We start from the raw sequence: 22,605 nt of genomic DNA, 5'->3' as shown, positions 1-22,605 counted from the left end.
CAGGCTGGCTCCCTTGCCTACGAACCTCTGGCACATTTCCTTCCATCCAACAAAATCAAGGACTTTCCAACACGGGACATCCTCCCAGGCGTAGGGGGGGTTGGGGGGGGGGGGGGGGGTTAGCTGAGGGGACAAGGCAGCGGCCAAAGCTGGACATTGGCATTTTGGGATTTTTTAGCTTGGGAATTCCACCTGAAGATCACCCAGGAATGAGCTCTACATTCCTCCTCCCTAATCCCTACCTTCACCTGGCATGGGCCCAGACCTGTATGTGCTTGTTTTTACTATGGACAACAGGTGTCTGTTGTCTATAGCACCATTGAGAATGTTTCCTTTTGACAACCAAGCTTTTTGATGCTGCAATAAATCTGTTGGAGGCCTCACACGCAGTGCGGATTACACTTGTGGTAAGAGAACCCAAATTAACATTTCTGATCAACAACATGGGCCCATTTCAGTGACTGGTGATAAATATCTTCATCTCATTGAATCCCAGCTAAGCCTCGTTTGTTGTTAACCACTGAACCAGAGGCAGACACAAAAACAAGCCTAACAAGTGCAGCCAATTGCCATGACATTTTACACTGAACATTGCCTGGCTACCAATCTACCTCAGAATGACCAAATGCCATGCGAACTAAACTTTCTGCTCCCGAATCAGTCTGGATTCCATCTCACCAATGAACACACGCTGTTAAAACAACGTTCTGGAATTAGTCCTTAGCTTTGCCACTCTTTTTGGTTAGAGACAATCCTAACGCAGACATCAGGCCACTCCGGTCTTACAACAAAGGCCTGGGAGCTGCAGTGCATCTGCAGGCCGAGCGACGGTCAGTTTAGTGGTTTGCAGAGTCTGAACACATTTTGTTCACGTCATCTAATGAGCGCTTGAAATCGGTTAGTGGGTGTGACTCTGGCCTCCACCCAAAGAAGTGAGGGTGTGCACAAAGCTGATACTGAATGGACTGTGAAGCTGCTTAGAGGCTCAAGTGACTTGTGTATATAGACAACACATGCCACTCTACGAGGGACAAGACTCCTCAGCATCCATCAGACTTACTAAACATAAGCCAGTAACAGCTTAATAAGGACATGAATCCAGGTACACCCTGCTCCGTCTAGCTAAAATAAACGCTCTAGCTGTCAGAAACAAATACAATCTTGACCCTCGCCTCAACCCACTTAATATCTACCATAATCACAGGTGTGTGTGGCTAAGTCGAAAGTTACAGCAGCCAAAAAAAGCACAGGCAAAGGCTAAGCCTGCCAAAAATTTATTTGTGGAAATTAATTTATGAACACTAAGTTTTTGTTTAGTTAACAAGGACATGCAGGATGTTTCGTTCTCTCTCTCTCTCTCTCTCTCTCAAATAAACACTGTCTCGTCAATGAATCCAGTTGCCTTCTGCTAATGTTAGCCAATAGCCAGACTGTTCACAAACCTGACATTTATAAAGGCTTGCACCAAAAAGGACATCAGATATATCAGGACTGTGCTCTTAGGTTCCAAGAACGGCCTTTAAGAGTAACGGTGTTAGCTGCAAAAGAAAGCCTATAATTCAACACAATGCTTGCCATACAGACACCGAGCCACCAGTCTCGTGGTGCCTTGGGTAACAGAACAGGGTATGGTAAACATGCTAGCCTTCCTCACACGTTCATAAAAATCGACCAAAGAAAATTGTCCCGTTTGGCTTTCTCTTCCAACGCACAAAGAAATCACCGCTTTGGGTAGACGGAACTGAAACTTCTGGCAGGCTCATAACAAATCTGTCTCGTGCCACATACCCGCCAAAAGCAGTGATGTCACTAATCGTTTCTGTCGTAGTCCCACAGCTGTGGGCAGTACGTCGGCATTGTCGTGATTTAACCGAGTCTCTAGCATTTTCCCAGCATATTTAATCAACATTAGGAACAAAAAAAAAGACACTCTACATATTTACCCGCGGATAACGTCTAATTCTAGTGTGATTCGACGAGTTGTTGGTCAACCTCGTGCCAGAGACACCCTCCCAACACAGCTGCAAATAAGCAGAGATCACCCGTTTCCTGGAGGACACAAGTGACTTCGGATAATCGCAGCGTGCCTATCCGCTAAAATGTAACAGGTGACAAAAGTACTAGTCAACAGGCCTAGAATAACACTGCATTTAAAAAACATTTTTTAAAAGGGGCACGTCTGCTCCACTTTAATTTCCTCCGACCGACAGAGCACCAACCAAAACATTGACCATTTGATTACAGGTGGTCTGAGGGCTGTTAATAGTCCACCAGGTTTATATTCTTCTACTGGGTGCGTGGCCTACCGCTAATTAACCTAAGAAACCCAACTCTTAGACCACTGCACAGGAGTTAAAGAGGTTGACATGAGCTATTCTGGGCTGCATCGCTTATAACGGACTGGTGAAAGCAACTTGACAAGCTCATTGCTGGCTTCCAAAGAGACCAGTAGGGTATAGTGAAGCGAGGGTATAATGAAGCGAGAAAGTCAGTTGTCGGAGAAAATAATCTCACTGTGAATAACTTTATCGTATGGACTTCTTACTTAAACACTCCTCTGCATTGTATGTAAGATTGCGTGGAGTGTGAACACCGGAGGAGCCTGCCAGGTCCAATCGGCTGGCCCAGACCTCCGTTGCATATGCTGGTTGCTGATATCTCCCAAAATGGCCTGAAAAATGGAGAGGCCAGTCTGTGAAAGTCACATGTTGCTCTTTATTTTTAGACATATTCTGTCTCTTTTGGCTGGCCTTTCCGAATGGAACGTTCATTCAATAATTCATTGTACCTACAAAAGGAGAGAAAGTAGGCTACTCCAGTTTTTCCCCCTGCAGAGTAATGAAAAACGCATTGGCTTGCCTGTCTAGAAATAATTGACCTCAGAATGACAAGGAAAGCTGACATGGAAGCAAGCTGTGTGCTTAATATCAGGCTCCCAGAACACAGTAGTTGCACTGAATATTACGGTTAAGTGCAATTCAGTTTTATGGGAATATTCAGCATTCCGACTCCGATTTTTCCATTAAAATGTTGCTGCCATACAGTCATCAAATTACCATTAGCCTTTTGTACGTTTATTGAAGTAAATGCGTCTGATATTTTCTAATTGTTCGAAGTAATGATTCATCATAAAGTTGTACAGTTATTAGACTTCTAAATTAATAGCATACAGTCTCACTCAGAAAGCGTCCACCGTGAAATTGTTCTTTAAAAAGATTGTCTTAAAACAAGTGAGCCTAGTTTACAGGGAATCTGACAGACATGACCCTGTAGTAGGCTAGAGCGCCTGAATACTAACACAGGTGAATGTGCGCACAAATCAATGTATGACTGCGCCTAGCAGCTAACAATGTAATATTACAAGACACAATCATGGACAAACGCCATAAAAGCTCAGGATTGGCTAATGACTCAGTATACATTTCTTTGAAAGGACTCAAGAATTGTGATTTGGCCTCTGGGCAAAGGGTGAACACATCTGGGAATATTGCAAATTCAAACACAATACAGCAATTAACTTGATCTGACAACACACCGCCCGGGTTAGAAATGTGGATTACATACCGCGTACGTTTAATTAATGGCATCGCTTCCATAACTGACAACCGGTCCATACGCAAATATTAAGAGCAGTTTCAGAAAACACGTTTGCTAACTACGTTCAGGGAGATAGAGTTAGTTGTTTAAAAAGTGGGCCATATCACCTCACCATACCAATTAGCCAAGTTTTAGCGTAGGGAGGGACCGGTCAACTAGTTAGCAGGCATAAAATAACCATTCCCTGGTTTAGGGTAAATCCATTTAACTCACTAACTGGATAAAAACTTACGTTTTGTGGCATTGATGAGATTCTTTCCATCCTTGTACAGTTCCTTGATGAATCGGTTGGTTTTATCCAACTCCGCTTCATGTGCCTTTATTTTTTCCCTGAACCCAGGACTGTCCAAGTAGCATTCGCTAAACTCCAACGGGTGTAATCCCATGTCTGTAACGTTACAGTAGTCGGCTAGCTGGCTAGGTCAGTTAGCATAAGAAGCTGTTAAAGGTTATTTATGCAAACCACGCCCTAACTAGGTGAGGTTAGCCCCTACCAAGTTGTTTGGAAAGAAAAGTGAAGCGGTGGAAGAAAAGCAGCAAACCTCACCAAACTAAAGACCACGCTTCAGTAGCAAACATTTGCTACGTTTTGCTAGCTAGAGTTCCCAAATCATAACGTTTAGGCTGGTTAGCTGACTCTAGTTACAGCTAATTCAAAAAGTAACTTGGCTTGCATGTTAGCTGAAACAGCGCGTGGCATTCCTTAAAGAAATAGCGGCGTTGTTAGAGCTTGTTTAAAAGTAACAGCAAACCACTATTTAAGTTCGGAAAAGTTCTGTATATTTTTGTGTCCAAATTGTAGTCCACGTCGTCCAGGGTAGACATTCAAGTGACAGTCGAGAGACTCTTGACAGTCAGTAGGCGTGTCAGACTGTTCTGTCCTCCCCGGACGCGGGATAGGGCGTTTATCCCACCTTCAGATTTATTCATATACTTTCCAATAATATATGTTATATATTTATATTTTCTACGAAATAAATGTATTATATATTTATTATTCAATTTAATTGGTGTCATCTATAATTATAACAATTAGATTATAGCTTAAACTTTTCTGTGACTCAGCAGTGTCCGAAGCATTTACACGGGGAACCATGGAATACATTTTAGTTCCAACCCGAATTTATTTACGCAACGGACATGTGTTGCGGTCTTCACTCTTCTTCCAGCGACGTTAACTGATGTTGCTTTGGCTGCAGTTTATAGTGTTGCGTTTCAGTGCATGATGGTGTGGTCCATTTAACGTTATAGTAAGTCAACAACAAAATTGAAGATGATTTCGACATCAGAAGCAAATTTAACAGCCTCGTTATCAGCCTGCTAGCTTAGCATTAAGTACCGTAGCCAGGTAACGTTAGCAACTGGTGAAAATAATAGTTTGCTACTTAGTAACAGTTGTGACCGTTTTTACAATGTTGTATGCTTAGTATTGGTTGTATCTAGCTAGCTTATACCGTAACTTTAGCCAACTTACGCCAACTCGTCGGCATGTGCAGTGTTGTGGCTCCAACTCTAAAATCTACAGCACATTAACAGTCATTACAGCACAACATGTATTGTCAATTATGGCATTTTTACAATGTACCAAGTTTAGTATTAAAATACGCTATTAAATATTTGTGATGAATGGTGTTAGTGGTGTCCGATTGTTTCAATGTTCATAACGTGTGTGTGTGTGTGTGTGTGTGTGTGTGTGTGTGTGTGTGTGTGTGTGTGTGTGTGTGTGTGTGTGTGTGTGTGTGTGTGTGTGTGTGTTTGTTTGTTTGTTTGTTTGTGTGTGTGAGGAATGCCCAACGCTAGCACAAGGCCCAAGCGAGGCAGACGGAACCGCCGGACACCCAGGGAGGACCCGGCCAGAAATGAGCTTGTGTCCAGGTCACTGGAGAGTGCCCAGCAGTGTCTGTTCAACCAAGACTATGGAACCGCCTTTGTACACTATCTTCTTGTCCTCAACCTTGCTCCTGTACTGAAGGACTTTGCTAAGGTGGGCAAAGGAATACACCATTCAGACTTCAGGTGGATGCCAGTGTCTGACGAATAGTAATTTTTTGATGAAAATACAACACTAACAGCATTTTATATTGTTTTACAGGAGTCCTTCAGGTTTACTCTGTTCAAATGGGCAGATGAGCTAGACTCTCTGGGACGTATCCAGGACTTGTTTGACTGCTATGAACAGGCTCTGGAGCTCTTTCCTACTGATGAGGTCATCATCAACAGTATGGGAGAACACCTGTTCAGGTAGCACTTGCTCAACAGTCTGAGCGCTTGCTCGCATGTTTTGTCGGTAGGCTTAAGAACTAGAAACACTTTATACATATAAATCAGATAAGTTATGGTGGATAATATTGTACTTCAGCAGGATCAAGAAAATGCTCAGCCGGCTAAAATACAATGCAGCAGTGTTTAGCGATCAGAGTATCCTCGGGTGGCTTACAGTTGTTCCATTTCAACCTTTCATACATGCCCCAGAATGGGATTTCGAGATGAGGCCGCGGGCCATTTCCACAAGGCCCTGAAGCTGAAGCCGGACTTCCCCGAGGCCAAGGAGAACTTCTACCGCGTGGCCAACTGGCTGGTGGAGCGTTGGCACTTCTTGATGCTCAACGACCGCCGGAGGAACCAGAAGTACCAGCAGGCCATCCAGAAGGCTGTTGACAGCGGCTGCAGTACGGTGTTAGATATAGGCACAGGAACTGGCATCCTCAGGTGACATTTCTTTTTGCCATGTAGAGTGTTGTGTGTTTCCTTTCATTTGGTTACATTGGCTACACTGTTGGTTGCACTGTATGTATCTGTTTTAAGATGCATTTCCTAAAGTAGGGGTTGCGACCCCATGCGAAGGGTGGTATAATTCGGTAATAAGGTCTGGCCACCTGCCGCTAACGCAACTAGTTGTGTCAGGGTTAACTTTTGAACAGGTTATTCTACAAAGTAGTATGATGGCCCCATCACTGGAAAAATACTACTCTCAGGATCATGTGTCTTGTTTCCCTCTATATGACCAGGCTCTAACTGTGATTGTAGGGGTGAAGAACATAGTTATACTGAATGTTCTATTCTACACAAAAGTTCATACCTTTCTGATACTAACATTGGCCACAACACATTTTTTTCTTTTTTTAAATAGCAGCCCAAAACAGTTAAGAAATGCTCATATTTAGTGTCTCGCCCCAGCTGACCAACTCGCTTCTTGTATGTCTTGTTCCTCCCTGGGCCCTCCAGTATGTGTGCGAAGAAGGCAGGGGCCGCTGAAGTGACAGCTTGTGAGCTGTCCAAGACCATGTACGAGTTGGCCTGCGAGGTAGTCACCGCTAACGGGATGAACGGACGCATCAAGATCCTCCATATGAAGTCGCTGGAGATGGAAGTGCCCAAAGACATTGCTAGAAGGTGAACTTTCTGCTTCTCTGGGGATATACAGTATATTAAGCCTTTTCCAAGATTTAAAAAATGTACAGAGATTCTACTGATAATCTTGTCTGGGCCTAGTTCATGCTTGATATGCTTCCAAGAAGCTCAAGGACAAGTCCTTCTTTTTTGATAATGCTTGTATCTTTTTTTACTGTGGTAGGGTTTCGCTTGTTGTCACGGAGACTGTGGACGCTGGCCTGTTTGGGGAGGGAATTATAGAGAGCCTTATACATGCCTGGAATCACCTGCTTTTGCCTCCACAGGTAATTTAATAGCGTACAGACATTTCATGTCCACACTGCAACAAATACAAGCCATCAAAGTAAAATGAAAAAGGTGAAGGCGTAATGTTTCTAAAACAAAAACCCTAAGTATTTAAAGGACACATTTTTATTGTTTGAGGCCCTCAAATTTTCCTGCTGGCTCTATGAAAAGATATATGACCATTGTAGGAGAAAGGTCCCACTAAAGTTTATTGGTCCTAACCTTTATCTGGTTAGTAGTCTACAATCATAAAAAAAAGTAATTTAAGCATTTTTCCAAACACCTCATCACATTTCATAATAGTGGATTTAAATTTCAGCTATGCTCATGCTTTATATTTGTTTAACAGGATTGTTTGTTCTAAATTCAACACATCAGCATAAGTGATACCAAAGTAATCAATAGAGGTTTGACCTGTCCTTTTGTGTCACAATCACTTATTATAAAACACAATTTTCCAGGAATTAAATGTTTCATATGAACTCAATCATATGAAACTGGTCTGTTTATTGGCAGATTGATTATAGATTAATCTATGTATGGGTGCAGAACAGTAAGTCAACAGCGCCCTCTGCTGTTTCAGTGTGATACTGCTTCGATTTAACAATGGCGCTGTGACACAGTAAAATAATTGCCAGCACTCTGGCAAAAAAATTATATATGGAGGTTTGAGTAATATTCCTGCCATGGCCCTCGTTTACTCTGCTTATTGGTGTGCATTTTACACTATATAAATATTAGGGAGGAAAATGCATTCCAGTTGACGTTCGATGCACAGTTCATATTGTAATAGTAGGAAATCAGCAGTTTTAGTGGCCTCTGTTAAAAGGAGGGGAATCTGGATTTCTATTCCAGCTTTAATTAATTTCTGAACTCTCCCCAAATAAGTGTGTCCACGTCATTTCCCTTTAAGAGTAGAATGTCCTTTGTGAAAAGTGGGGGGGGGGGGGGTCGTCTCCAAATACCCAAACACTCTTTGGCCATTCCTCCGCAGAGTGCCCAGGACCCATCCAGGCCTCCGTCCCAATCGGGCCGGGTCATCCCAGCCGGCGCCACTGTGTTTGGGATGGCGGTCCAGTGTTTGGAGGTTCGTCGGCACCACAGGTAATTCCACTCTCTGTCGTCAATGAATCCCAATTGAAGCCCGTCAGACACACACACACCTGTTGTTCGTCATTCTTCTGCAAATGCAAGTGTATTCACCTTTTTGCTTATTTCACGCACAATGCATGTACATCTCGCGTGTCCCTACAGGCTGTGTGTGTCTGAGGTGGGGGGCCTGGTCATGGCTGCGGCCGGAGAGCTCCACAGTCCGGTGAGCTGCGGCTCGGAGGACGACTCCACGGAGCCGTACACAACCGAGAGGCTGAGCCGGCTGCCCGGGGGCTACACCCCCCTCACCAAACCCTTCAAGGCCCTGGACATAGACTTCAACAACGTGCAGGTCAGCGGTGGCACATCTTTTCGTCGTCAACGGCTACGACCTGTGGTCACGCGTTGGTCACGCGTGTGGATTACATTTAGGGACGCTGACAAAACGGTGTCTTCAAGAGCTGCAGCTTTGTCTAAAAACATCTGTGTCTAAAAACATCTGTATCTGTGTCTAAAAAAAAAAAAATCCATCCAGCATGCAGTGATTCGATTGGATTCCATTTTGTTGTCATTGTACAAGTACATTACAACGAACTGCAGTCAGGGTCTAACCTGAAGTGCACATGGAAAAAGTGCAGAAAATGTACAAGTGAAACAATTAAGAACAATGTATGTTATAAGAGGGATGTATAAATGTGCAAAGAAGTCAAATTGAAGGTGCAAGGTAGCATGTGCAACTGAAATGCAGGGATAGCAGCAGTGAAGGTTCCTAAGGTAGACATGTAAATGTAACAACTGAAAAAGTCCTTGTCAGACTTTGCAAAGCAATGTCACAGTCCAGTGGTACAAGGGAGTAGTGCAACAAGGTCCCTGAGAGGCAGTACTTAGCGGTGGGCAGGTGGGTATGGTTAGTGACGGGTCACAGAGTTCAGCCGGGTTACAGTAGCGTAGAAGAAGCTGTTCCTGAGCCTGCTGGTGTGGGAACAAAGAGACCTGTAGTGGTTGAAGGCTTTGCAGTGCTTGAAGTACTTCAGTTTGGACCTTCAAAAAATCAAGTTATTGTTGCTGGTTTAATTGTATTTTGATAACACGTCAACATCAACAACACTGCTTCATGTGGATCCACTGCTTGTTTTGAATTGCTAAAATCACATGACAGAAACGTCACGTAGTTCACTGCCACTAATGATAATTGTTGTACCATGCTTGGAGTGCTTGGAAAAAGTCAGTGAAGGTTCTTTACTTGCCGGTGTCTGAATGAACCTTGGAAAAGCTGGCTAGCTGGAGATTTGGCTGTGGCTTTTAAGACCACAATAGCTGTGATCCTCATCAAGGGGAACCAACCAGCTCTGTTATCTCACCGTTCCCCAGGAGCTGGAGGGCCTGTGCTCCAGGGAGGTGAGCCGGCTGCATCTTCCTGTCACCGGGGAGGGCCTGCTGGACGCCCTGGCAGTGTGGTTCCAGCTCCACCTGGACCAGGAAAGCAGCCTGTCCACCGGACCTGAGGAGGACACCTGCTGGGAGCAGGCCATCTACCCCGTACAAACACTGCACAGTACGTAGGTCTTTACATCAGTCATACACGGTACGTAGGTCTTTACATCAGTAATACACGGTACGTAGGTCTTTACATCAGTAATACACGGTACGTAGGTCTTTACATCAGTAATACACGGTACGTAGGTCTTTACATCAGTAATACACGGTACGTAGGTCTTTACATCAGTCATACACGGTACGAAGGTCTTTACATCAGTCATACACGGTACGTAGGTCTTTACATCAGTCATACACGGTACGTAGGTCTTTACATCAGTCATACATGGTACGTAGGTCTTTACATCAGTCATACACGGTGGGTAGAGTAGTATACAAATGCTTTGTGGTTGCTAACATTGGACTTTATTGCAAGTAGGACATACTGTTAGACGAATGGAGACACAGGCTAAAGTCCTGGTCATCATAAAACAGAGATGATGTGCCCGAGTTACACCAAGCTAATACTTTTAAAATGAATGACTCAGTAAGTTACGCCTCATTATGTGTGAGTAACACACACACACACAATATATATTTATACACACATATACAAATTATATATGTATATAAAATGTATACACTTATGTATTTGTCCACTGTGAACATTTTCTGTGCGGTTCCTCATTCTGTCAGACGGGGGCAGTACATATTGAAGAAACCATGCCTTTGAAGGCCGTAGTCCGTAATTGCAGTCAGCTAACACTCTTACCTCGTAAGTCCTATTGGATGTCTTTGTTGTGCCTAAGCGAATTCCAAAACAATAAAAATGCAAATTGCCTTAATTGCACCAAATTAAACGTGTACAAATTGTCCACGAACAATTATGTGCTCCTTTATCGGTTCAGGCTACTGTGCTCCTTCCAGACACTGAGCAAGAAAGTAAAGTTGCGCTGTTGTCATTGATTTACCTAGTCGTTCAGTCATGGGGCTCCGTGTCTTCGTACAGCAGGGCTGCTAATTAACTGGGGCAGCGTCTCGGGAGATGTCGCGTACCATCCCCTCCATATTTTCCCGGTGATCATTGACATCCGTTTCTCAGCCGCCGTGGCGGGACAGACATGAGCATGGGGATCGCCCGTGACACTCTTTAGTGTTCATGAATCTCTTATAGGCTATGAATATGTATTTTCCCCAAACGCCCCCCTAACAACGACAAGCCACGCGTTGACATGAAGACACTAACAGATGTTATTCCTACAGGAGAGCCTGTCTGTCTCCGTGCATCCCTCCCCTCCCTACTGAGTCTGAATCTAATATCCTCTCCAGCTTTAGCTCGTTCCCTCGCTCCTGCCCTTCTCTTCCTCTCGTTCATCCTCTCCGTTTGTGCGGTGGCAAAGTGTCTTGTTCCATGCCAGCAATGTTTACTGGCTGTTGCAGTTGATGAATAAAAAGTTATGCGAGCAACAAGGTCTTAAAAAGAAACCTGTATTATTATTTATTTATTTTTTTTACAGGATTATTTCCAATTCCCCTTTTTATGCTCTAAGAGTTGATTCTAGAAATTAACCAACATGGATTCCAGACTGATAATGTCCCATATGCTAAAAACGATGTATCACTCATAAGCCCATTGCCAATTGGCACAGGATTTGAGCAGGTAGCATGGTGGTAAGAGCATCTGATATAAAACCCTGGTAGTGACCGATCAAATCCCAGTGCCGGCAAGGTGAAAAACCTATCGGTCTCTCCCTATGTAAGGCAGTTCATAATTGCTCCCAGGGTTTCTGAAAATTACAATGTGATCTTACTTAACTTGGTTAACCTGGCAAAATTATGGTCAACAAAAATTAAACAAAATGGAGCACCAAAATATGGATAATGTAAAATCATACTACTTTCCAATACGGTTCTTGCATAACTGGTTAATGTATAACTGGTAAAGAACAACAGATTATTTATTTTTTTAATTTAATTTGTCAATGGATTTCTCTGTCCTTAATTTAAATAATTAATTAAATGTCTCGTCAGATTTTCCCCTGAGGGCCGGTGATGAGCTCATCGTGGAGATCTCCTGCCGTGACGCCTACCTAAGACTCTGCAGTGTTGCCGTGGCGAGAGACGGGCGAGAGTTCCGTCTGGACGACTGTCTGGATCCAGAGAGGCCCAGAAACAGCCCAGGGCCCAGCGGCGGTCCCAAGCCGAGCCCAAATGCTGAGGCAGAGCTGTGCAGTGCCCTGGCCTGCCTGGGTACAGACCGCAGCCCAAGCAATGGGCTGAGAGACTACACAATGCTGGAGTGTGCCGAGATGGCCCTCCTCAACAACCAGCCCTACCATGACAGCTTTCGAATGGCTATGGCTAAACTCATCAGCAACCTCAAAGGCGCACGTTCGGCCCGGGGCCAAGGGTTAGAGGTCACGCCTGTGGCAGACCCCGCTGTTGGGCCTATGGACCCCGGTCCTGACCCCTTCTACGTTCTTGACGTGTCCGAGGGCTTCTCAGTCCTCTCACTCATGGCGGCCGGTCAGGGTCAGGTGAAGGCCTACAGTTCGGTGGAGAAGCCCCATCACCAGGCGGTGCTGAGGAGGCTGGCCAGGGCCAACGGCATCCCAGAGGAGGCTCTCGAGTTCTGGCTGAACCAAGTGGAGGACGAGCAGTCCGTTCTGCAGAGGCCCTCTAGGGAGAAGCTGTGGAGCGCTATCATATTAGACTGTGTGGAGACCTGTGGTTTGGTCAGACAGAAACTGATGGAGAAGGCCACCCTAGCAAGGTAGGAAAATGTAGCAGGGTTTTCTGGCAGTAACTGGTTAGTATGAAGGAGGTGCTGCTAGAATTGGAGGGTGTTTTATAAATGAGATTCTGAGGGTTGATCATATTGCAAATGTCAAATGACGATCGCCGATCTTAAGCGCTATCACAGAAAAATGTATCTGGGTTGTCCGGAAGAAGCGTTTGTGCGACCTGCTGTTTTATTGTCAATAACTGTCTTGGCAGGTGCCTGCTGGAGGATGGCGGTCAGGTCTTCCCTGAGAGGATTGTGCTGTACGGGATGCTGGTGGAGTCTGACACCTTGCTTCAGGAGAGTGCAGTCCAGGGCCGGGAGCCTACACTGGGCTTCAACATAGCCCCATTCATCAACCAGTTCACTGTGAGTCGCAGAGTCTAATCCTTGTGTCCATTGCATGCTGTGTATCTTCTCGTCTGGCTTGCCTGGTCGGCTAAAAACACCTGGCCGTAGTCACATTCATCACTCTAAATTTGCTTAAATATGTAGTGGAGTAAGTTTGGCATAAAGTTGTGTGTGAAAATAGAATGATCTTCTCCGTTGACCGCATGCCACAACTCCCAATCCTTTCTCGCTGTCTGCACATCTCTCGTATCTGATATTCCCTCTCATGTTGCTGATGCAATTGTCAATATTGACAGCTGTTTCAGATGGTGTTTGTACCTTGCGTCATTCTTTTGATCCACTAACATGTTGCCCGAGGGGCGTAACTTCATGATTCAAAATGGCCGCTGACATGGAATAATACCCAACTCAAGTGTAAAAACATACAACGCTAGCCAAACTTTTTCTGTACTTACTTGCGCAGTACTGCTCGTGGTTCTAGGTGTGACCTGTGGAGTTGGGCTCGGCTCAGCCAATATGAAAGGGCACAATACTGACAGGCTTTTTGCAGGGCTTTTATTTTTATTACTCTGTTTTGATTTTAAAAGCAGTCTTGCTAGCAATTCAACCTTCCACGTTGGGAGTTATTGTCTCTTATCTGGCTGTGTTGTTGTGAGCTGAGAAATCCTTCAGAGGTATTTTCTTCTTCTGGTGCTTGTCATTCGTTTCTGAGGGATAGCAGTTTGTTTAAACCGAAGCCATCTTTTAAGAGCTCCGCTAAGGGCAAGCCGCTCTCTAGCACATGGTAACGTATTTGCACGGTGCCTCGTGAAGGACACCCCTACCTGGATCAATCAGTAGGCATTTCATCAGCGACATCAAAAGAATAGCTGTGTAGACACTGGCAGCTGCAAGAGGGAGGAGGTTGCTGTTCTTCTGTTCTCCGGGACAGCGATGCTCTGTTGGCCGATCAGAAAGATTCTCCTGCACTCTAGTGCAGAACATCAGAGACGTTTTCCCAAATGTTTCCACCATGTTCCATACTGATGCAAACACCATTCGTCTCTCCCTCACAGGTACCAGTCCACGTGTTTCTGGACCTCTCCACTCTGCAGTGTCGACACCTCAGTGACTCTGTGGAGCTGTTCGTCCTGGACCTCATGAACACCAATGCCAATTACACAGACAGAGACGTCAAGGTAAAGATAGAAAATAAAGCTGCTTCCCCATCGGCTTCAACGCACAGGGTTAAACGGCACCCCTGTCCGCCTACTTAACATATACAGGGGAGGAACACTGTGTTTTCTGGGAAATCGGTCAGGTCTAACGAGCTATAACCTGGACCGCAGAAACACAGCCACTGCATTCTACAACCGTGTCTCTCTCCATCCCTGTGTCTCCCCCAGGTCCAGGCTAGCGCGTCAGGCAGGGTGACCGCTGTCCCTTTCTGGTACCAGATCCACCTGGACGAGGAGATCAGCGTGAGCACCTTCAGCCGGGAGTCCCACTGGAAGCAGGCGGCCGTGGTGCTGCACCAACCCCTGGTGGTGAGGCGCGGCGACTGGGTGCAGCTGACCGTCACGCTCCGCAAGAGCTCCATCTCCGTGGCGGCCCGCGTGGAGAAAGAGGCCGAACCGACCGGGACGCCGGCCGCACGGTCCGTCGGAGGGTCGTCATAGCGACTAATGGACTCCACGTCGTAAGGAGGTGTTGTTGCTTTTGATTCTACAAGTGCATCAAGTACTCTTGGTTTTAACCAGAGAGGGGTGTACAGTTTGTTTCCTACTGTGGGTTTGAACTCTGTTACCGAAGGAGGACAGATTGGTGCTATGGACTTTACAAATGTAGTAGCTCGAAATTGACCCCACCAGCTCGACAATAGCAATCTCTCCATGTACCCTTCCTGGACTTTTGCACACAAAAAGACAAAAATGTGTATTTATACAAGTTCTTCTTGTTTCTCATCGTGCTGTTTTGGTATTCTGTGTTTGAAGTTATTTTGGGAATGCTGTGTCCCTTATAGTTGCAGTTCTCATAAAAATATTTTTGTGTCAGCAGATGCATTCATGTCCAGACAGAAAATACTCAAATCTAAGAATAAAATCATATTCAACACCAAATGGTCTTGATGTTAACTGCTGTGTCAATTCCTTCATCGTGCTAGCAAGAACTGCCAGTCACATATAACAGAATTGAATTTATTAGAGGGTGGACTTCAATACTGACATGTTTGATGTATGACTCCCCTCTGAAGTCTAATGTTTTGTGACAAACATTGTCAGGTAAGGCAATGCAACGTAGCTGCACACACTTTACATTGACACACAATGAAACAAGTAGAGTTATAAAGCAATCCCAATCTGTAGAGTAAATCTACACTAAATCCCTGAAAGATTAACATGCCGGCCGAGTTTAAAACAGCAATTAGAATTATGAAAGACACATGTAAGTCTATAACCATGTTATAGACTTATAAACTACGTAAGCATCGGTTGTCGTTTCACGTGAAGATAACCTCGGGATATGTGCATTGCTGAATACACTGGGCCAAATTCCGGCACAAGGAAGAACAAGACATCTGAGAAGACTTCATAGAAGAGTGAAAGCTTCATGCAGAGAACTATGCATGATGTGGTCGAACCCTGTTCAAGTATGTGCTGTTTCCTTAGCCGATGCTAACCAGTATTCTGTGTACGTTTCAGTTCAAAAAACTAAAATAACTGGCAACAGCTAAATCCCTCAGGAGTTGTGCATTTGCAGTTTGATGTCGCCCACATGCTTCTGTCACGGGAACAAGTATACTGGTAAAATGTCTCATAGGCTTTCGAACACAAAGTCAAGACCCATTACAATTAATTGGGCTTCGAATAAGGTATTACGGTACACCACTTTACCATAATCAGTCAGTAATAACATATGGAAACAGAGGACAGGAAATATCCCAAAAGTCCTGGTCGTGTAATTAATGAGACCTTCATGAACCCACATGAACATTCGTAGAGCTGTCATAGACAGAGGTCCATCTTCGTCAGCCGAATTATTAAGTTAAATATTGTCTGGAGGAAAATGTAGCCGAGGCCATACTTGGTTCCTGCTCAACCGCATTTTTTTTTATAATGTGCATTGTGTCCATCAGAGGCATTGAGCACATAACGCTAAGCTAGGTGATGACAACAAGGTCTTGTGTAACAGATTCTGCCGGCTCATCTGTCATTTCTCTGGGCTCAGGGACCGGTCCTCCATCGCCCTCCACCGCCCACTGAGCACTGCTGAGCCCGGCGGGGGCAGACCGGGAGTGGGGCGTTTGGGTTTTGCCCAGGCCCTGGTAGCGGCCCCTGGGGGACGGCGGGTTGGACAAAGTCTCCGTGGGTCCGAGGGCGTCCTGGGAGCCGGGAGAAAGCAGTCCGGAGCGCTCACCGTCGTCCTCCGCCTCACCAAAGTAGGTCTTTCGCGGGCGTCCCATTACCGTTCTCCCTTATAACAACAAGAGAGAAGTGCGGCTGCTTGAGGAATGAAGACAGAACGGGGGAGACACCAACACACTGTTCCAAGTCATCCCTGTGATCTTGTTCAAACAGAGTTTGGAACGGCCACCCCCCCCCCCCCCCCCCCATCTACCCTCGTCGCTAAATCATCGGGCTCGAGTCAAGCCAGACAGGATGGGAGACCTCAACTCACCAACGTTGCGGACTTGCTCGGAAATGTCAGCCCTGACATCGGAGATGTCCCACATGGCCAGGAAGGAATCGAAGCAGGATCCTTCCTCAGCCTCCTGGATGTAGGGCTTATAGGTAAAGCTGAAGTGGTGGGCGATGGCTGCCAGGAACATTTCCACACAGATGACAAAGTCCTGGACAGAGTATAGAAGAAAGCTTGAGTTCACAGGGAAACAATTCTCACAGCTGTAATAAAGTGATTGTGAAAGGCAGACAGGATAAGTATTTGAAACAATAAACCCTTGTTTTTAAGGTGGTTCTGGTACAAATTAAAGCATGTAATGCGATAAAGTACCTACACCTGGAAAGTTGCCCTTTTTACGTATTTCAACATCATTATGACGAAACAAATATGTTTGCTTATTGTGCTAATTACTTTGGTAGCTAGGTTATACCAGCAACGAGGTGTCTCTGTGGATTCTAGAATGTGGACAATGTTCCCAGGTCTAAGGCCTGTAGCCTTTCAGCCAAATAGCATTCTGCATTCGAACCACCTGGTTATAACGCTTCATAAGGGAACCAAGTAATCCCTACCTGCAAGCCGGTGGCCACAGCCTCCACACTGACCCAGTCCCACGTGTGTCTTTCAGAAATCACTCCCGCCTTGACCAAGAGAGCGATGAACACAGCTTGCCTGAAGACAAGAGGGTAGAAATAATCAAGCTTCTAATTCAGGCAACACAGGGAACGCATTAGCCCGATCACCCGGCATAATCTACCCACACATTCCTAACAAGTTCTACACATGCGATTTGTGAAATCGATTGCATAAGCAGCACATCGGCGCGGCCAGAAGCCTTCTACTTCAATGGGCAACCAACACTGTATCCATGAACTGCAGACACGAGGGACCGGCAAACAAAGACGTATTAGCAAATTGGGGCACAGCAGCCGTTTGGGAAAGCGGCACAAACAGATCCGGGAACTGGCGGGGAAGTACAGACATCCAAAATGGCTGTCGATAAAACAAGTTACTAGACTCACCAGAAAGAGACAAACACCACCATTTTGACACACAGGAACTTTCCCACTGGTCTGATGGGGGCCAGTTCCTCCCTCAGAGCCTTGTAGAACAGCACTAGACAATACATGGCAAACTGAGATAGAAAGAGAGGTCGGTGAAAGACAGATACCCCAAACTGAACCGACAACTAAACGCTACAGTCTTTTATTTCTGTGGACGTCCCGTTTCGGGGAAGCCAGGGAGACACGTCGTACCAGCTGGGACATGTTGTTGAAGATCACCAAGTATGTCCACGCGTTGGTTGAGCTGAAGTTGCCTTCATCGTACACCCCACAGAGCTGGCATATCCTTCAGGACAGGGGTACAGAGAAAGTGAACGATGAAACACTGAAAGAGGTCATCAAGTCGTATAACATCTGAATGCGACAGTGGCGCGGATACACTTACAAGGCGATAACCGTCGTGACTGGTCGAACCACTGTGTACTGCAACACACCTAGCTTGCATCGCAACAGCAGCACCCTGCAACGGGAAAACGCTCGGCATAAGAAACCACATCCGGACAAAATGAATATTGTCGCCCCCCCCCCCCCCAAAACTATAAAACAGCATTATCAATCTTGCTGATCACCAGTTTGTGTTTTCATTTGTTGTTATTAGTTCATTCGATCATCTTAAAACCAATAAGGTACCATGGAGAAAGACGCGACGCGTGCGGTTAAAATCGCAGAGCAACAACTTTATTCGAAACACTGAGTTAACAAAAAAAAGGCCATGGCTAACTGTTCTTCTGGGGAATTTTTCCTTTAATCGAAACCATGTTGATCATCTTGTAAACGGGTCTGGTTCTGGTCTTAATCAATTACAGGCAGACATGCTACATGATGCTATGGTTGCCTGACTCGGGCTTGTTTGGACCTGGCAAAGTGCAATGGGTACCCAGGAGGCTTACAGCACTCAAACAAACACATGGAAGGTGATCCTTCTAAAAACAGAGGTTATGCAGGCTGGAATCTTTTTAAGCCATAGCATCCTGTTTTGATTGTGATCCTGAAATACAAAGTCATATTTGAAACCTATCTATCTATGTGGTGTTGAAAAGATCTCCAGTTGTCAGAACACAGAAAAATAGGTTTGTCGTTTGACAGTAAAGTATGAATAATAAAATGTAAACCAAGTTGCAGATGGTAAGGAAAACATTCTAGCTCCTCATACCCTGGCCATGTTTGTGCAGTACGGCTGACGTCTTTACCTGTTGTCAATCCAAATACATAGCACAAACAGATCTGGTAGCAGGGCTGGGTCATTACAGGGCAAAGGTAAGAGAAGAATTACAAATCCAATAAACTCACTCTCCCATGGGCCATGGTGGGCAGCAGCAGAGAGGGGGCAGGTGTTTCTGCTGTTCCTGTACCTCCAGCATCAGGACCAGGCTGGGGTACTGGTCACCCAGGTACCGAAGGGGAGGGGGGTGTGTATTACACATTGTGTAGAGGTATATAAAAAAATAATAATAACATTTACTATACTACTAAATCTAGCCTGGGTACCAGACCTTTTGGAGCTTGAGTAAGATGTATGTCTGAAAAAGAGTGGCAATGTTTTAAAAGGCCAACACAGAGAGGTCTGGTACCAGGCTAGACTTGGTCAGGTCATGACAGTAATGTTTACCTGGTTTCCCAGGTAGTTGAGTAGGAAGATCATAAAGTTGTATATGACGTAGGCCTCGTAGCACTCCCTGCAGGTGTCCACGTAGATGGCAATGTTGGGGTACTTCAATGCGATCCACTGTGGGTGGTTGTGGGTGTGTTTGTGGGGCGGGGAGGGGGTTGTATAAAAGAGTCATTACAACATGGGCATTTCCATAGAAAATTAGACATGAGCACATAACGATGGCATTTGCCTTCATTGGGCATCTATACATTGCACATCTGTATGTCGCATCTGTAACATACATTATACTTAATACTTGTACGTTTCTGCCCTCTTCTATTTGCACTTCTGGTTAGATGCTAACTGCATTTCGTTGTACTGTACTTGTAATTGTTCAATGGCAATAAAGTAGAATCTAATCTAATAACATTGTGGTCCCAAATCTTCCCAAGTACAGCTTGGGGTTGTATGTTCTGCTTAAATTTGTAATAATTTTTTTTTGGCATGCTAATAGAAATGGCAATATGAGTGTCCGCATCATTCTGTTACTGTAGAGTTGCTCTTATCTCTGATACTTTCCATGAGGCCCTCTTGAGTAATCAGACAGTGACATTTGTAGAGTGAAGTTTTTATAAAGCTGCTTTGTCCACACGAGAAATAGTATAATGGAGATCTTGTGATAGTGGGTACATAGAGTTTAGCAGTTACATGCTACTGTAATTGTGTTAGCGAAACCAGTTGAAATTGAAGCCCCATGCTCATTGCTACATTTATTTGACCAAAAAGAGGGTATTACTTACACTGTCCAAACTGTATATGGGTACCATCCATAATATTCTGTCAAAAAAAGAGACAAGATCAAATACTAATATAAGTGGGTTCTACTATCGCACATAATTCAGGACAAATTAACAAGCCCATAGCTGTGGCAGAGTAGACTTACCTGATAATAGGTTTCTGGAGCTCTGGTTGAGTGTAGTGCACGAGATGTTGCAGAATTCCCCACAGAGATATGGGTATGGTCATTAACACGAATATCCCAGCTATAAACCATGCTTTATTATGTGTGCCAACCTGAAAAGCGCAAAGTTGTCTATAATGAACATAGAAACAGGCTATTCAATGTCAAATGATGATGTGATTTGAGTGCAACGATAGCTACCCACGGACCTCTGATTTCTGTAGTTCCCATATGCACAGGGGTAGGACCACAAGGACAACCAGAATGTATAAAAGAACAACCAGAGGGCGAATCCACCTTCTCCAATTCCCACAGGTGCAAGGCATCTTTCTTTGTTTAGGTGAACTGGCTAGCCACAGTAGGTTAGCAAGATTCCGACATTCACTAGACTATTTCAAACAGGCTAGGTTGCTGACAACAAAGCTGCTAGCAAGCTACCTAGCGTAGGTGGCTCTAACTACTAGCTACAACGTTCAACTAAAACGCCTTGGTATGCCTAAACCGGCTCGTTTCAAAGGCGCTTTTTGATGCATAGATATCGAAAACACATTTCCAAAGCAATCTAGCTACAATGTTAAGCGTAGTTAGGCATTTAAGGTTAGCTAATGCTGAAAAGGTATTTGGTATTTAACTTAGTTGGCTAGCTAGTCAGCTGATTCATGATTCACGATGTAAACAAAACATTGAATACACGTTTTATCCATTCTGACGGCAATATCAGCGAGCATTTCTTACACTATGATGATCTAATTCATAAAAACAACTGGTCAAAAGGCACCTCTTCCAAAAATAACAATAAATTCAAAAACTTTCTAAATATAAAAAATAGTTTTCAATAAGTGTTGGTTCCACTTCCTGTTGTTTTCCAAGACGGTTCTTGGGCTTGGTGAAATCTGATTGGATATTACTTATTACGAGATTTTTGGGCGGTTGATCTGCAAGCAATGTTTATGTATTATCCACTAGATGGCAATGCAAATCAATTCTCAATATTGGATAAGGGGAAAAAATGATTTGGTTATATACAGATTTCTAATTCGCATACAAGCCTTTTTGGGACTGTTAAAAGTACTAATGGCAGAACAACAATAGCCAAATGCTTAAATACTTTTCTAGAATGTCTGCTCATTTTCATGCTTGTGACTGTTTTTAACAGAACTGTTTTTAACAGAATGATCATCAATTAACACAAAATTATGTAGGCTGTTGGTTTTCACATCCCCAACGTAACGTGCGAATGCAGAGAACGAAGTCTACAAACCTCTGAGCAGCGCCGCGTTCATATGAAATGCAAGGAGACGTTGGGTTGTGATCCATCCGGGACTCACGGTGTAGGAGGCCATACAATTATGATCATTTGACGAATATTCACTATTTAGTTTTTAAATTATTATTGTAAATGTGTTAATATTTCTGTACTTTAAAAAGCGTTTACATTTTGCAAAACGCCACTGTAAATGACCGATAGCATTTTAAGGATATCTTATTGTCTCTCCATTTTGTGCCTATCGTATTTGTATTATTAAAGTCACTTTTTACATGTGATCGATATCTACGGAGAAAACGTATTTTTTTTATCTTCATAATGCTTCACATTGAATTGTAACTCATCACATGCGTCTATTATTATTTGTGCATCCACTGACAAGATATATCTACACGGGGTATGGCCTCTCGTTCTCCACCTCTCTCTGTCACTCACACGAGTGTGGCCTGCAGAAAGATGGTTTTAATTAACATTCCTAAGAAGTGAGACATTTTGGAATAGTGTGAGAGGGTACTATACATCACAAATCTCCTGTCATGCAAGAAAAAGCTTACAGGGAGGTGCAAGTTAACCCAAAAGTAACTGTAAACCATTTCCCCCCAAAATTAGATCAGTTTAGGGAAATGCTGGATGTAGGCCTACAACATATTTGGCTGGAGTAGCTTTGCTTTTTCTTAGACCATTTCAACTTTAAACCATCGCAAGTCATTCACTGAAAAAACAAAACCACCATCAGCGTACCATCCTAGTAAATACAGATCTGTTAAAAATTGAAAGAATTAAATCACTTCCCCAAAAAATCCCCAACGCATAATTGTAGCTGTGGCGTAAGTAAATCGTCTGCATTCAATTAGACTCGCTTCTTTGTGCAAACTCTTGTTCCAATTTATAGTCCAGTTAAAACTTGTTTCTCAGCAAATACTATTCAGTATTTAAGAAATTTTGCATCTGATGATTGATCGATTGAGCCTGATGTCTGATCTAAAAATAAATGTAGTAATGTTTTGTAGCAATTCTTGTGGCCTTAAATGGGATTTCCCCAGGGGATAATGGTAGAAGCCAGGCATGTCTCTTTTGCTTTTTGTGTGC

General features: G+C 44.2%; 3 protein-coding genes across 6 annotated transcripts in view; 1 reads left to right on the top strand and 2 right to left on the bottom strand.

Moving 5' to 3' along the window:
• The window catches only part of arhgap10 (Rho GTPase activating protein 10), a 55,678-nt gene extending 51,220 nt beyond the window's left edge, over positions 1 to 4,458 (bottom strand). Inside the window, exon 1 of the mRNA XM_029118264.2 lies at positions 3,830 to 4,458. Coding sequence (XP_028974097.2) covers positions 3,830 to 3,983 — 154 coding nt within the window. The 5' untranslated portion in view covers positions 3,984 to 4,458. The remainder of the gene's footprint in view (positions 1 to 3,829) is intronic.
• Positions 1,980 to 14,770, top strand: prmt9 (protein arginine methyltransferase 9). 3 transcript variants are annotated; one of them, XM_010888297.4, is made up of 13 exons: positions 1,980 to 2,108; positions 5,382 to 5,581; positions 5,690 to 5,838; positions 6,070 to 6,306; positions 6,823 to 6,990; positions 7,172 to 7,274; positions 8,270 to 8,379; positions 8,530 to 8,719; positions 9,739 to 9,922; positions 11,875 to 12,616; positions 12,841 to 12,994; positions 14,032 to 14,154; positions 14,362 to 14,770. In XM_010888297.4, the coding sequence occupies exons 2-13, from the start codon at positions 5,384 to 5,386 to the stop codon at positions 14,632 to 14,634; spliced, it is 2,631 nt and encodes an 876-aa protein (XP_010886599.1). In that variant the 5' UTR covers positions 1,980 to 2,108; positions 5,382 to 5,383; the 3' UTR covers positions 14,635 to 14,770. The 3 variants fall into 3 exon arrangements, with proteins under 3 accessions (XP_010886599.1, XP_010886597.1, XP_010886598.1); XM_010888295.3 differs by lacking the exon at positions 1,980 to 2,108 and adding an exon at positions 4,670 to 4,847; XM_010888296.5 differs by lacking the exon at positions 1,980 to 2,108 and adding an exon at positions 4,842 to 4,945.
• A 367-nt stretch (positions 14,771 to 15,137) lies between these two features.
• On the bottom strand, positions 15,138 to 21,130 carry tmem184c (transmembrane protein 184C). 2 transcript variants are annotated; one of them, XM_010888293.4, is made up of 11 exons: positions 20,459 to 21,130; positions 20,232 to 20,362; positions 20,089 to 20,125; positions 19,307 to 19,423; positions 18,988 to 19,076; positions 18,083 to 18,157; positions 17,890 to 17,983; positions 17,656 to 17,768; positions 17,206 to 17,305; positions 16,634 to 16,805; positions 15,138 to 16,429 (listed from the first exon to the last, which is right to left on the bottom strand). In XM_010888293.4, exons 1-11 carry the CDS (start codon positions 20,573 to 20,575, stop codon positions 16,116 to 16,118), a joined length of 1,359 nt encoding a protein of 452 aa, XP_010886595.1. In that variant the 5' UTR covers positions 20,576 to 21,130; the 3' UTR covers positions 15,138 to 16,115. The 2 variants fall into 2 exon arrangements, with proteins under 2 accessions (XP_010886595.1, XP_010886596.1); XM_010888294.4 differs by having other exon boundaries at positions 20,232 to 20,381; positions 20,459 to 20,536.
• Positions 21,131 to 22,605: the final 1,475 nt, after the last annotated feature.

This window comes from Esox lucius, chromosome 25, assembly GCF_011004845.1.
Source record: "Esox lucius isolate fEsoLuc1 chromosome 25, fEsoLuc1.pri, whole genome shotgun sequence".
Classification (NCBI taxonomy): domain Eukaryota; kingdom Metazoa; phylum Chordata; class Actinopteri; order Esociformes; family Esocidae; genus Esox; species Esox lucius.
Note: the sequence above shows the minus strand (reverse complement) of the source record. Positions and strands in the feature narration are given on the sequence as shown.